Below are 12,088 nucleotides of genomic sequence, written 5' to 3'. Positions count from 1 at the left end.
TACGGCCCCGACAAAAATCCCAAATGCGCTGTTGTTCATTCTCTCTCTCTGTCTCTCTGTTCACCCCCAAGGCTGAGGCTGGGACTTGGGAGGCTCTTTGGGAATGCTGACAGGGAGGTTTTGGCTGTTAATCTGCTGCTGGAATGTTGGCCAGACGGTCAAATTCTCTCCCCCCCCCTATTTTTTGAAACGGCACGAGTGAGCGGCGCATGAGAAGCTGCCTCCCTGCTCTTCTCTTGCTGGATAAACCTGCTTCAGCCTTCGCCGCCCTAGTCACAGGGAAAGCACTCCTACCAGCGCTGTGGTTAATACATGCCAGCACTGCCAAAGTCTGGGAGAAGTGGGGGGGGGGGAGAGCTTTTCCTGCCTCTTCTGCCAGGTCTGCGCAGAAGTGAGGAATGGGAGAGGTCAAAAGGGTGGAGGGAGGGCAGTCATTAGGGTAGACCAAGAGTGTAACACCAGGGAAATCTCCTTCCTGAAGGCAAAACAGCCCTAAAGTTCAGCCATAACAAGGACCCTTGTTGTCCTGCAATCTTCCCACATCCCGTTCCATCCCAGGGTTAAGTTTTCTCTTTTTAAAAAATAAGAAATGATCTCTAGGGGCTTGTGTTATGTGTAGGTTTCTGGTGCTCTTGTTTCTTCCTCCTTCCTCCTTCAAGTGTCAGGGCTTAGCTCTGGAACCTGTCAAAGGCAGCAATGCCATGTCCCAGAGCATGCACAAAGTGCCATCCGCTGGGCCAACACAGGCAGCATCCCCGTAACTGGGCTGCAGGTGAAAAGTCATTCTGTGGGAGACCCAGTTCGCTGTAATCTATCTGCTGCCTCGTTTTTTCGTGCCAGGCTAGGGGGTGTGCCAAGCTGAAGGTCCTCTTTGCTGTTTTCCAGAAGTGGAATGGTCTCTTTTGGTGTAATTTGACACACGTGTTGCTGTAACGCGTTTTATTTTATTTGTTGTTGTTGTTGTTTTATTTGCCCTGCCTCCATAGATCTCGGGGCTGTTTACTGCTTAAAAACACAAAATACCTAATAAGTGCAAGAACGAAAACAAACCAATAACCCAATGATGTTAATGAGAGTTTTCGGTCTATTGTTGATCTTAATCTTTTGAATGGTTCTTTTAAACTGTTTTTTTTGCCCATAATTTAATTGTGTAACTCCTTGGGTAAAACCTGCTTGTGGTTTTTATTTTTTACTTTTACAATCAAACAGTATAGAAATAAAACTAATAACTTTGTGCAACAGTGACCTCCAAGTTGTGTGTTTTCTCTCTCTCTCTCCCACCCTCTAGAAACTCTGATGGATACGAAGTGGGTGACGTCTGAGCTGGCGTGGACGGCTCATCCCGAGACTGGGGTAAGATGTTCCATTCTCCAAAGGGGCCTGGGTTGGAACCAGACGTGGGCAGAAGTATGAGCCACACTGCTTTTGTCTGCCTTTGCTCTCCTGTGTGCGTCTCCGCAACTTAGGTTTAGCTTAATCAATAGAGCGTGAGACTCTTGATCTCATGGTCGTGGGTTCGAATCCCGCACTAGGCAAAATATCCCTGCATTGCAGGGGGTTGGACTAAATGACCCTCGTAGTCCCTTCCTACTCTACAGTTCTGTGATTCGTGGATTCACCTGCTACTCCCAAATATTGATTCAGCCACCCATGTGAATTCCTAGCAGTTGCAATGAGGGTAGCCCAAGAAGGCCACTTAGACCTATAAAAACCATGGAAATCAATCATTTGCAGAATTTGCCTTTTGAGCATCATGCACCAGGGCAGTGCTCATTCACATCAAACCATAGTTAAACAATAACTATGGCTTATGTTGACATGTGAGCACATACTTTTTTAAAAAAACAACAACATAAAATGTCATAAGAACTTCTGCTTCAGTCTTACTATAACTCAGATGATTTTTTAAAGCAAAGTTATTAAAAAAACATTTCCTAGAATCATATAATTTTAGAGTTGGAAGGGACCCCGGGGGTCATCTAGTCCAACCCCCTGCAATGCCAGAATTTGCAGGCAGCAGTTTGTGTAGCAGTGACTGGTAAAGGAGGAAGTGGGATAAGTAAGGGGGAATAGGTTGTGTGTAGGGATGAGCTGTGTCTAGATTCTGTGAAGGGAAAAGACAGAGGTCACCATAGCAGGGAACCAAAAGATTGATTCTTTGGGGAACTGTAGTCATGTGTAGAATAATCATAGGTGATTTCTTAAAGTTTGTGCTCCCGCGTCATGTTAAAAACCATAGTTATTGTTTAACCATGGTTTAACGTGAATGAGCTGTGCCATAGTGCATTCTGCTTAAAAAAAGCTCTGCTTTGATCTTCCCCTGCTTGCTCCTGGAGCAGCAAACCACAGGTCTTTGCTTGTTTCATTGTCTGAACCTGAGTTCATGGTTTGTTTTCCCCAAAGATGCCACAAGCAACAAGCCGAAGAACAAACCTTGGCTATAGCTATAGCTCATGGTTTGTTTGGAAAGAAACAAACCATTAGCCCAGGTTCAAACCAGCACAGCAAGTCGAGTCGTGAGGCTTGTTGTTCCTGATGCAGCCAGGAGTGTGGTAAGAGTGAACCGGGGACATTTGAGTAGCGTTCTCCGGCATGCTGTTGGTTCAGATTAAACTATAGTTACATTAAACCGTAGTTTAACGTGTGAACCATGCAGATATTTCTGCAAGCAGTAAAAAAAAAAAAAAAAAAGCCCTCTAATGATTCTATTTTTAAAGGGAGACGGTTTTGTGACATTAGCCTTGTCCTGCTTCTGCAGAAAATATTGGGTGTGTAGAATTATAAGAAGCTTGGGGGAGTTTCAGAGACTGATATATGTCAGCTGTCAACATTCTGTCAAACTCTAGCGTGACCAAAGAGCAGGACCCAGGATAGGAATGTTCATAAGGAGCAGATTTAATGACTGGGGTCACCAGGGCCAGAGAGAGAGTTTAGCCACCTCGGTACACTCTTTTATTTTATCTTATATACAGTGGTACCTCGGTTTACGAACTTAATCCATTCCTGAAGTCCGTTCTTATACCAAATCCATTCTTAAACCGAGGGGCGCTTTCGCTAAGTGAGGCCTCCCGCTGCCAGTGCCCTTCCACCATTCGGCTTCCGTTCATAGACCGAGGTAAAGTTCACAAACCGGAACACTACTTCCGGTTTTGCGGAGTTCATAAACCGAATAGTTTGTTAACAGGACTGTTCGTAAACCGATGTATCACTGTGGTTGGATGGTCTCTCCATTCAGTTCTATGGGGCAAATTAAACTGCAGCCTCCCCCGTTGCACAGGCTGGCCTAGTCCGCTTTTCCGGGGATTCCCCTCTTGTGTATTTGCACATAAGTGTGTACACACATGCCTGTGTGCAATGCAGTATATGCAGAGATGCACTGCGCCACCATCAGGGTATATACATCTGTAGTAGATGCAGATGCGAGCACACACAAAACACTTGCCATAACCGGAAATTTGCTAGCAAATAATAGAACGGCAACAAAAATGGGCGATCTTGCTTTGCTCCTTTCCTCATAACATCCAAACGTGTCCTGGGGCCACTGACCTCCTGTTTGTTCACCAACCAATATTGATGAATGTTGCTGCTCATTAATAGCATCATTGACTTCATGACCACAACAAAAGCCTGTTGCAAGTTGTTGCAGGCAGACGCTGCGTGACTTCATCTCTTCCCACGGCTTTCCCTTTTGTTTCTGCGCTTTCGTGGGGTTTTCGCTACGACCCATGAGAACTAGAAACTTGATCCCTCCCCCCAATATGTCATCCCCCCACTCCCCCAAGCAATGAAAGCTGTGCGTGAGGGGATGAGGAATGTTCTTCTCTCCAGGCAAGTTTTCAGCAAATCTTCCTCACCCTCCAGCTTCCCCGCCAATTGCATTATGGGGCCAGGGTTTGGGAGCCAGGGATGAGAGCTCTGTTCCAGGCCAAGGTTTGCATTTCCTCCTGGAACATTTTCCGCGGGCTGCATGTCAGTGTTGGGTGTGGCCAGAGGCAAAACTGGGTGAATCAGTGAATTGGGACTCTCTACGGTCAGCTACATTCCAGCCGTGCAAAACCAGATTTTTATATTCTAGTACGAAAACGGCACAGATCAACTGCCTAGAGTTACCTGCCTTCACATAGCTTCCAGTTTGGGCTTTGAGATGGAGCCAAGATTGCTAACGGATGATGCCCATGCAGATTTGGTTTTTTAATTTCACCCAAGGCTTGTGTGCTCCTGCCTCTGCAGCTAATCCCACGTGCAACGGGTATTAGTGCCGATTTAACAGGAGAGAGGGGCCTTAGCTCTGCAGTGGGGAGCAGAATTTTGCAAGTAGCACGTCCCAGGTTCAGTCCTGGCATCTGCGCTCTGAGGATGTTGCACTTGATGGGCTGGGAAAAGGCTTAAGCTTGGGAGACCTTGGGGTTTCTCTCTTGCCAAATAAGGCAACCCAGGCCTGAGACCAGCTGTTGATGGGGGCAAAGGGCTCTGTGCCCTGATGTCAAGTGGGCTTGTGGGCTTCCCAGAGGCAACTGGTTGGCCACAGTGGGATTTAGGAACACAGGGGGGGGGGGCTGCCTTTCACTGAGTCAGATCATTGGTCTAGCTCAGTCTTTTCTGATCAGCAGTGGCTCTCCAGGGATTTTGGGTGGAGGTCTTTCCTTGCCATACCTGGAGATGCCAGGGACTGAGCATGGGAACTCCCACATTCAAATCAAATACCCTACCACTGAGCTACAGTCCTTCCCCATGATTTATGGCAGCAACTTTTATGTCCTTGCATCCAAACTTTTCAGTAGCAAACAGCTTACGTTTGGAAGAGTCTCAGTGATGTGCCTGGGTGTCCTGGTTTGCTTTGCCCTTAGAGTGGCTTGAATTTTTCGATTTTTATTTTCAAAAATGAGGGGTACCAAAAAGTTGAAGCATGACTCAGGAAATCAAATAGCGTTTTTGGCTAAATTGTTATGATTTCGCTTTGCTTGATAGTTAGGATGTGTGTGAAATTGCACAGAAGTCGTTAAAACTGCCAATACTTGCAGTTATATTATATATTACTATTATTAGTATTTATAATTACTATTATTTAGCATTACCTGACAGTTTCATAAAGTCAAATTAAAATGCTCTGGTTTTAAGCTACGGGACAAGGATAACTGTGACTTTAAGGATGAATGGGAACCTTTCACAAAGTATTTGAAGACGCAGCAAAGCAAACTGGACTCCTTGGCAGGTTTTGAATAAACATCCACAATTTTTTATTTACTGATAATAATTAGCTAAACAGTTGGAGGATTTATACAACTCTGTAACATGCAGAAAATAGCATTATTGGAGAAACCAAAGACTGGAACTGAGGGAAGTCGGGGGGTGGGGTGGGGGGATGGGTTTTGTGGGGGGAGGGGGGGAGGAAAAATGGGGGGAATAAGGATATGTTTTTGGAAAATATGTTTTGTTATAACTTTGAATAAAATAAATAAATAAATAAAAATGCTCTGGTTTTCCAAAAGCAGTTAAACTTCTTAATCAGATGTAGACTTGCCAAGCCAAAAGTTATCCAGTCACAAAAATAACAGCAGATTTGAATTCCTCACATCCAAAAAACACTTTTTCTAGGAGAAAAAAATTGCAAAAAAGTAAGTTTCTCCTCCCCCCCCCAAACGACACACCCTACTTAGCCATGCCTCCCCTTTCTCTCATTAAAAATAAATAAATAATAATGGACCGGTGTCATTTAATTTTGTGCAGTGGGAAGAAGTCAGTGGCTACGATGAGGCCATGAACCCCATCCGGACGTATCAGGTGTGCAACGTGCAAGAAATGAACCAGAACAACTGGCTGCGCACCCAGTTCATCGAGCGCCACGACGTCCAGCGTGTCTACGTGGAGCTGAAATTCACGGTGCGCGACTGCAACAGCATCCCCAACATCCCCGGCTCTTGCAAAGAGACCTTCAACCTTTTCTACTACGAGTCGGACACGGACTCTGCCTCTGCCTCCAGCCCCTTCTGGATGGAAAACCCTTACGTCAAAGTGGATACAATTGCCCCCGACGAGAGTTTCTCGAAGCTGGAATCCGGCCGGATGAACACCAAAGTCCGCAGCTTCGGGCCCCTTTCCAAGAATGGCTTCTACTTGGCCTTCCAGGACCTGGGAGCGTGCATGTCGCTCATCTCCGTCCGTGCCTTCTACAAAAAGTGCTCCAGCACCATTGCTGGCTTTGCCGTTTTCCCTGAGACCTTGACTGGAGCGGAGCCGACCTCCTTGGTCATCGCTCCGGGCACCTGCATCCCCAATGCGGTGGAAGTGTCCGTGCCCTTGAAACTCTACTGTAATGGCGACGGGGAGTGGATGGTACCCGTGGGAGCTTGCACCTGTGCTGCTGGGTATGAACCGGCTATGAAGGAGACTCAGTGCCTAGGTAAGTGGTGGCCTCCCTCCTGGCATTCCTTGGTTGCGTGTGTTGAAACTGTTGCTTTAGTTCCTGGCCGGTTTGCCCAATGTATGCTGCTGGTGTAGACATTTTGACACTGGAAGGAGAAAATCTTAACTCTCTCTTTCCCACCGCCTCCATCCCCAAGGGTCAAAAAATTAATTAGATTACGATTTCCGCCAGCTAAACCAGATGTCTCACCTGACTCATGGTAGGGCCGGCTCATTGATAATGGTGTACACCATCACGTCAGTCTTAGCTTTTGTCTTCGTATACAACACCGTGCAAGGAACTTGAGGCTGCAGAACTGGCAGCCACCAACAGTGGTCAAGAGTGGGACAAAGGCAGACTGGTTGCAAGGCAGCAGAGGCAAGAGCCTTTTAAGGTCTCTAGAGTCCGTACTGTTTTTCAGGGCTTTATATGATCAAAAGCAGCACCTTGTCCTCCGCTCTGGAACGATGCCACCATCCCAGGTTCCTGCTCTCTCTTTATGCAACTGACAGCTCACAAATGCCAGAAGTGTGCACACACACCACCCTCCTTGAGCCTGACCTCCTGACATCTTAGCTTTAAAATTAAAAGGTCTCTGTTTCTGGGTCAGAGCCTGGGCACATTAAAGCCTCTGAGGTTTATACTGGCCTCGTCTCGCTAATACCTTCTGCCATGGCGAATGCCTGGTGGGTGTTTGAAAGTCTAGCAGGTAGCCAGAGATGCTATAGGAAGCAGCTTATCTCTGCTTTCTTCCTTAGCACTCTTTCCCCCAATTCCTCTGGTCATAGAGTGCTTATTTCAGTGTCTGGAGGTTATCTCCCGAAGTGTAAATCCAATTGACTCTGAATCAAACAAAGCCTTGTGGTATTGTCACTGCGAGGCGGTGCTGGGATATTGAGGAGCAGCCGTCCGTGGCTTGGAGGGGTAGCCAGAGAAGCAAAAGAGTGAGCACTGCCTGCTCCCAGCTTTGAGGCTGCGAACCTGGAATCGTAGAACCGTAGAGTTTGAAAAGGGACCCCAGGGGTCTTCTAGTCCAGCCCGCTGCATTGAAGGAGTCGCAGCTAAAGAATCCCTGACAGATGGCCACCCGACCTCTGTTTAGAAACCTCCAAGGAAGGAGAGCCCACCAGTTTCTCAGGTAGACTCGCTCTCAGGAAGTTCTTCCTCGCGTTTAGTCGGAATCTCCTTTCTTGTAAAACCTGTTCTTTTGAAAAACATGTCTGTCTGTAAAACATGGCACCTGCACTAGGACATTGACTCATGCTCTGGGGTGTGTGTGTGTGTGTGTGTGTGTGTGTGTGTGTGTTTTAGTGCTTTTGTAGGGAATGCAAAGTATATCATCACGTTAACACTTAATCACAGCTGCAAAAGATCTGGGTACTTGGAGGGCAGGGAAAATGGGGGAAAGGGGGAGAGAGAGAGGAGGTCTCTCCTATTGTGCTGCTCCTTGGCTCAGGCTGCCAGAGTGTGAATTCTGCCAGCTCCAGAGCCCAGCCAACAATGCAAGACACCTTTCTTTGGGAAGTCCCTGAGTGCGTCTGAGTGTTTGCCTCACATTGCTCTGAATTCTTGAACAAGGAGAAGCCGCCTGAGCTGCATCTACCTGCTCTAGAGCTCAGGGCGGTACAAGTGACCACCGCAAAAGGGAAGATCGTAGGAATCTGCCTTATACTGGCTAGCTCCTGACTGCGGACACTGACTGGCAGCAGCTGTTCAGGATTTCAGGCCTATGACTTTCCCAGCAGGTGCCCAGAGATGCTGGGAAGTGATCCTGGGACCTCCTGCAGACAAACCAAAAACTCCCTGACCTACAGCCCTTCTCAAAGGGAGGGAAAGGGCTATTATGCCCAGGAAAGGTCAGCAATGGACCAGGAGCAATTGCCCCTGGATTTGTAGAGCATAGCCTGCCCTTTGGCAGTATCAAAGTCTCTTTCTGATTCTTTTGGTGGTTGGGAAGGAGAACTAATTCTCCTGTGCGCTGTGTTTTGTTTCAGTCCATTAACTCTCCACTCCCACTTAATCACCTTTAGGGTAATTTTTGGAACAGTAGATGTTTACTATTTTGTTTCCGCGAATGGGAAACGGAGGCTGGTTCTGTGTAGTGTCCAAGGCAGCCAAGGGGACTTGTTGTTGACGTGACAATTAGGCTTAAGCCACTCACAACCTCAGAGGGTTGTTGTTGGGGATCAAATGAGGAGCTGAGCAGGGAGAACCGTGTCTGCTGCCTTGAGCTATTCGGAGAAAAAGGTGGGATAAAAAAATGCAATGAATGAAGAAATTGATCCTGAAAGGCCCCTGAAAGAGCAGTAGAGTTTAGGCCGCGATCCCACACTCACGTGCCAGGGTGTAAGCCCCACTCAAGTCAATTGGACTTTCTTCTGAGTAGACCGGCATCAGATTGCGCTCTTCATTGTTCTCCTTCCCCCCTGCAAAAACAAAACAAAACAAGAAAACCCAACCAGGTATTTTATGTCTGTTCTTAACTTGCTCTGACTTCTCCAAGCCTTCAGGAGTGAGCGAACTGGGACTCCTAAATCAATCAGTCAAGAGAACCTGCGTAGGCAAGGGGAGGAGATTCAGGGTGCCTGCAGGGGAGACTGCAGCGACAACAAGAACTGTTGAATATTTGGCACTGGTGGCTGCCAAGATTTACCTCTGGAGGGTTATTCTCAGGGAGAGAGCTTCTGCAAAACCTGAGCTTAGTGGGGTGTGATCCCGCCGGGTCATGTCACGCGTAGAGGAGGCGGAGAACCTCAGGCTCAGGGGCCAGATGTGGCCCTCTAGACCTCTCTGTTAGACCCTTGGAACTCTGCTTAGGCCACACACCCGCCCCAGCCACATCCTCTTTCTCCAGGCCACTCTCCTCACCAGCCTTTGCTCCGTAGCTTAATCTCAGGGTCATGGGTTTGAGCCCCATGTTGGCTGAAAGAGACCCGTATTTCAGAGGGTTGGACTAGATGATCCTTGCGGTCCCTTCCAACTCTACAATTCTTTGATTCTAAGATTCACAACCTCCTTGAGTGTTCTTGCCTGGCTGGAATGTGTCTTTGGACTCTAATAGTGACTCATTTGCCTGATGTTGGGCGTGTGATTTGTGTGTGTGGAAACCAGCCCACTTGAAGGTAATGGCTTTCTTTTCTGTTTGCCCTCCAGAATCTGGTATACATAGGTTTGCTGCATCTGTGTATGGAGGTTCAGTTTAGCTGTCGTGGCCGATAGACGAATTCCCCATGCAGATGTTGTTGTTTGTTCTCCCTCTTTTGGGAATGAATTCCATAAGCGGACCATGTGTTCATCCTCCTAAGTGATTCCACCCCCACCCCACCCCCCCGTTAGATTTGATACTGTTCGTACAAAACACAGATGGGCAATCTGTGGCCCATGTATCTTGCAGCCATAACGTCATGCAGGTGCCAAGTAAGGTGGGAAATGGGGTGCGAGGCAAGGAGATGGTGGGGTGAGGGTATCCTCACCCACTTCAGACTCCATCCCTGCTTGCTGCTGGTATGAGACCCCTAACATATATTATTAATCCCAAGGCAACGTAGACCTTTGGCAGGGAAAGGGTTACCCACCCTTGGTGTAAAATATTTGAAACTACAAAGCAAGTTGCTGGTCATGAGATGGGTAAAAGCACCATAATACTAGTTGCTGTGATGTTATTTTTTTTACTGGTGAGTAAAAATCTGGCTGGTTTGGTGGCACCACCCACAGCTCTGTGCCGGGGTCTTATCGTTTTTGTCTGATTGATCAAAATAGGCCAAGCTATCTTCCCTATGGTTTCTCTGACCTTTCCTCCTGTTTTCTACCTCCCTGTATCTTAGGGTTCTCCTGGCCCTGCCCCAGGCAGATATTACCACCCATACCAGTATTTGTAAGTTCGGGTCCATGCGTTCTGCCATCTTGCCTTGCTGTGTTCAGCCATTTTGTCGGACAAGGCAAGAAACGATTCTGCAGCAGGCCTTCAGCCCCTTTTGGACGCCTGCTAAAGTTTTGACAGGTGTAGACTTTGCTACGATATCCAGTTCATCATCTAGGCAGGTTCTTGGCGCAGATCCAGTACAAATCTTCATTTGCTACTTTGTGCGCTGGGTAATTTAACAGAAAAAGAAAAAGAAAAAGAGATGCGTGTACATGTGTGTGTGTCTTCTTGTGCCTTTAAAGCTGGAGATCTTCCATATGAAGGTTTCATGTCCGTAAATGGAAACAGATTTTAAGGATTTGCAGCGCCTTGAAGTTTGCCAGATTTCCTGTAAGTTGTGATGGGACTTTGAAAATGTTCACATATTCCTTGGGCAAATCTGAAATAGACCTGACTCTCCACTCACGCTTCCTTCCCACTCTCTTTTAAGAGAGGGATTCGGGAATCTTCTGCTTATATGCAGTCCCGAAAAATCCTCCCATAAAAGGCTTGCGTGTGAAATCATAATTCGCAAGCCTAACGTTCATTCCTGGGGGAGAGGATACCAGCGGTCTTCTTAGCCGCACACCGTAAAATATCAGTGGTTTTTAATTCAGCCTTGCGAAGAATAAATCGCACAGCCCTACCGGAGGTGGGGGGGGGGGGGGAGTACTACCCCAGATAGTTAACTTTGCCATTCATTATTATAAAAGAGATTCCTCCAACGGGATCAGATCACTGTACATTGCAATCCCGTCCCCTTTACAACAGCCCTGTAAGGTAGGCTAAAGGAAAGTATTGTCCAGTGCAGTACCCTTAACTCCAAATGGACTGTCCCTGTGGTCCTCCAGGTGCTGGACTTGCAACTTCCATTAGCCCTGACCCTTGCAGGCTGGCTGGGGATGGTGTGAGTTGGAGGTCAGTAGCATGCGGAGGGCTACCAACCCCACTGCTTCGCTTGCCACTGCAAGTACGCAGGGAGAGCAAACTACAGCAGACGCTCGGCTTGCGAACGTGATCTGTGCGGGATGCACATTTGCAACCCGCAGCGTTCACAACCTGCGTCTGCGCACGCGGTGGTTGTGATTTGGCGCTTATGCGCAAAGCGCGATTTAGCACTTCTGCACATACTCGACCGCCAAAACCCGGAAATAACCCGTTCCGGTACTTCCGGGTTTCGGCAGCCAATAACCCCAAAAAATGCAACCCGAAGCAGCTGTAACCCGAGGTATGGCTGTATTCCTGTGCGCAAAATCTGTTTTGTCTGGCAATCGGGAGGCAGTTCTCTCTAGCCAGATGCAGCCAGGTAGTTGGCCGCTGACAAGCCTCTCCTTAAATAGCACTGAAGTCAGGGGACAGGAGAAGATGCAGAAGTGTTGTGTGGTTAAGAATGAAATACCCCAGGCTATGATACTGTGGAGTCGCAGGTTTCAGTTGCCACATCTGAGCAAACGGTGTGTGCATAGCATGCTTCCTGGAGTCAGCAGCTTTGGGTTTTCTCTGCCCACAGAAAAGCTATCAGCGATAGAACGTTAATAAACACCGCAGCTTCTGTCAAGTAAGTTAAAACGCCAGCTTGGCTTGGAAAGCCTTCCGACTGGTTCTCGGAAAAGTGGGGTTGTTGCGCTGTTAGCAGAAAGCGGGGTGGGCAGGGAAACACATTGGAAGGGAGAGGGGGCCTGAGGGGCAAGGCACCCAGAAGCAGAGGGGCTGAAGGGAGAATGGCAGGCTGTCTTTAAAACCGGGTGCTGAGCCTGAGAGACGGAGAGGCTCAGGAAGCAGAA

General features: G+C 47.8%; 1 protein-coding gene across 2 annotated transcripts in view; it reads left to right on the top strand.

Moving 5' to 3' along the window:
- Positions 1–12,088, top strand: part of EPHB3 (EPH receptor B3) — an 86,668-nt gene that overhangs the window by 34,393 nt on the left and 40,187 nt on the right. For both annotated transcript variants that reach the window (XM_028731687.2, XM_028731686.2), the window contains exons 2-3: positions 1,289–1,353; positions 5,728–6,400. In XM_028731687.2, the coding sequence (XP_028587520.2) occupies positions 1,289–1,353; positions 5,728–6,400 (738 nt within the window). The remainder of the gene's footprint in view (positions 1–1,288; positions 1,354–5,727; positions 6,401–12,088) is intronic.

The sequence above is a fragment of the Podarcis muralis genome, chromosome 6 (genome assembly GCF_964188315.1).
Source record: "Podarcis muralis chromosome 6, rPodMur119.hap1.1, whole genome shotgun sequence".
NCBI classification, from domain to species: domain Eukaryota; kingdom Metazoa; phylum Chordata; class Lepidosauria; order Squamata; family Lacertidae; genus Podarcis; species Podarcis muralis.
Note: the sequence above shows the minus strand (reverse complement) of the source record. Positions and strands in the feature narration are given on the sequence as shown.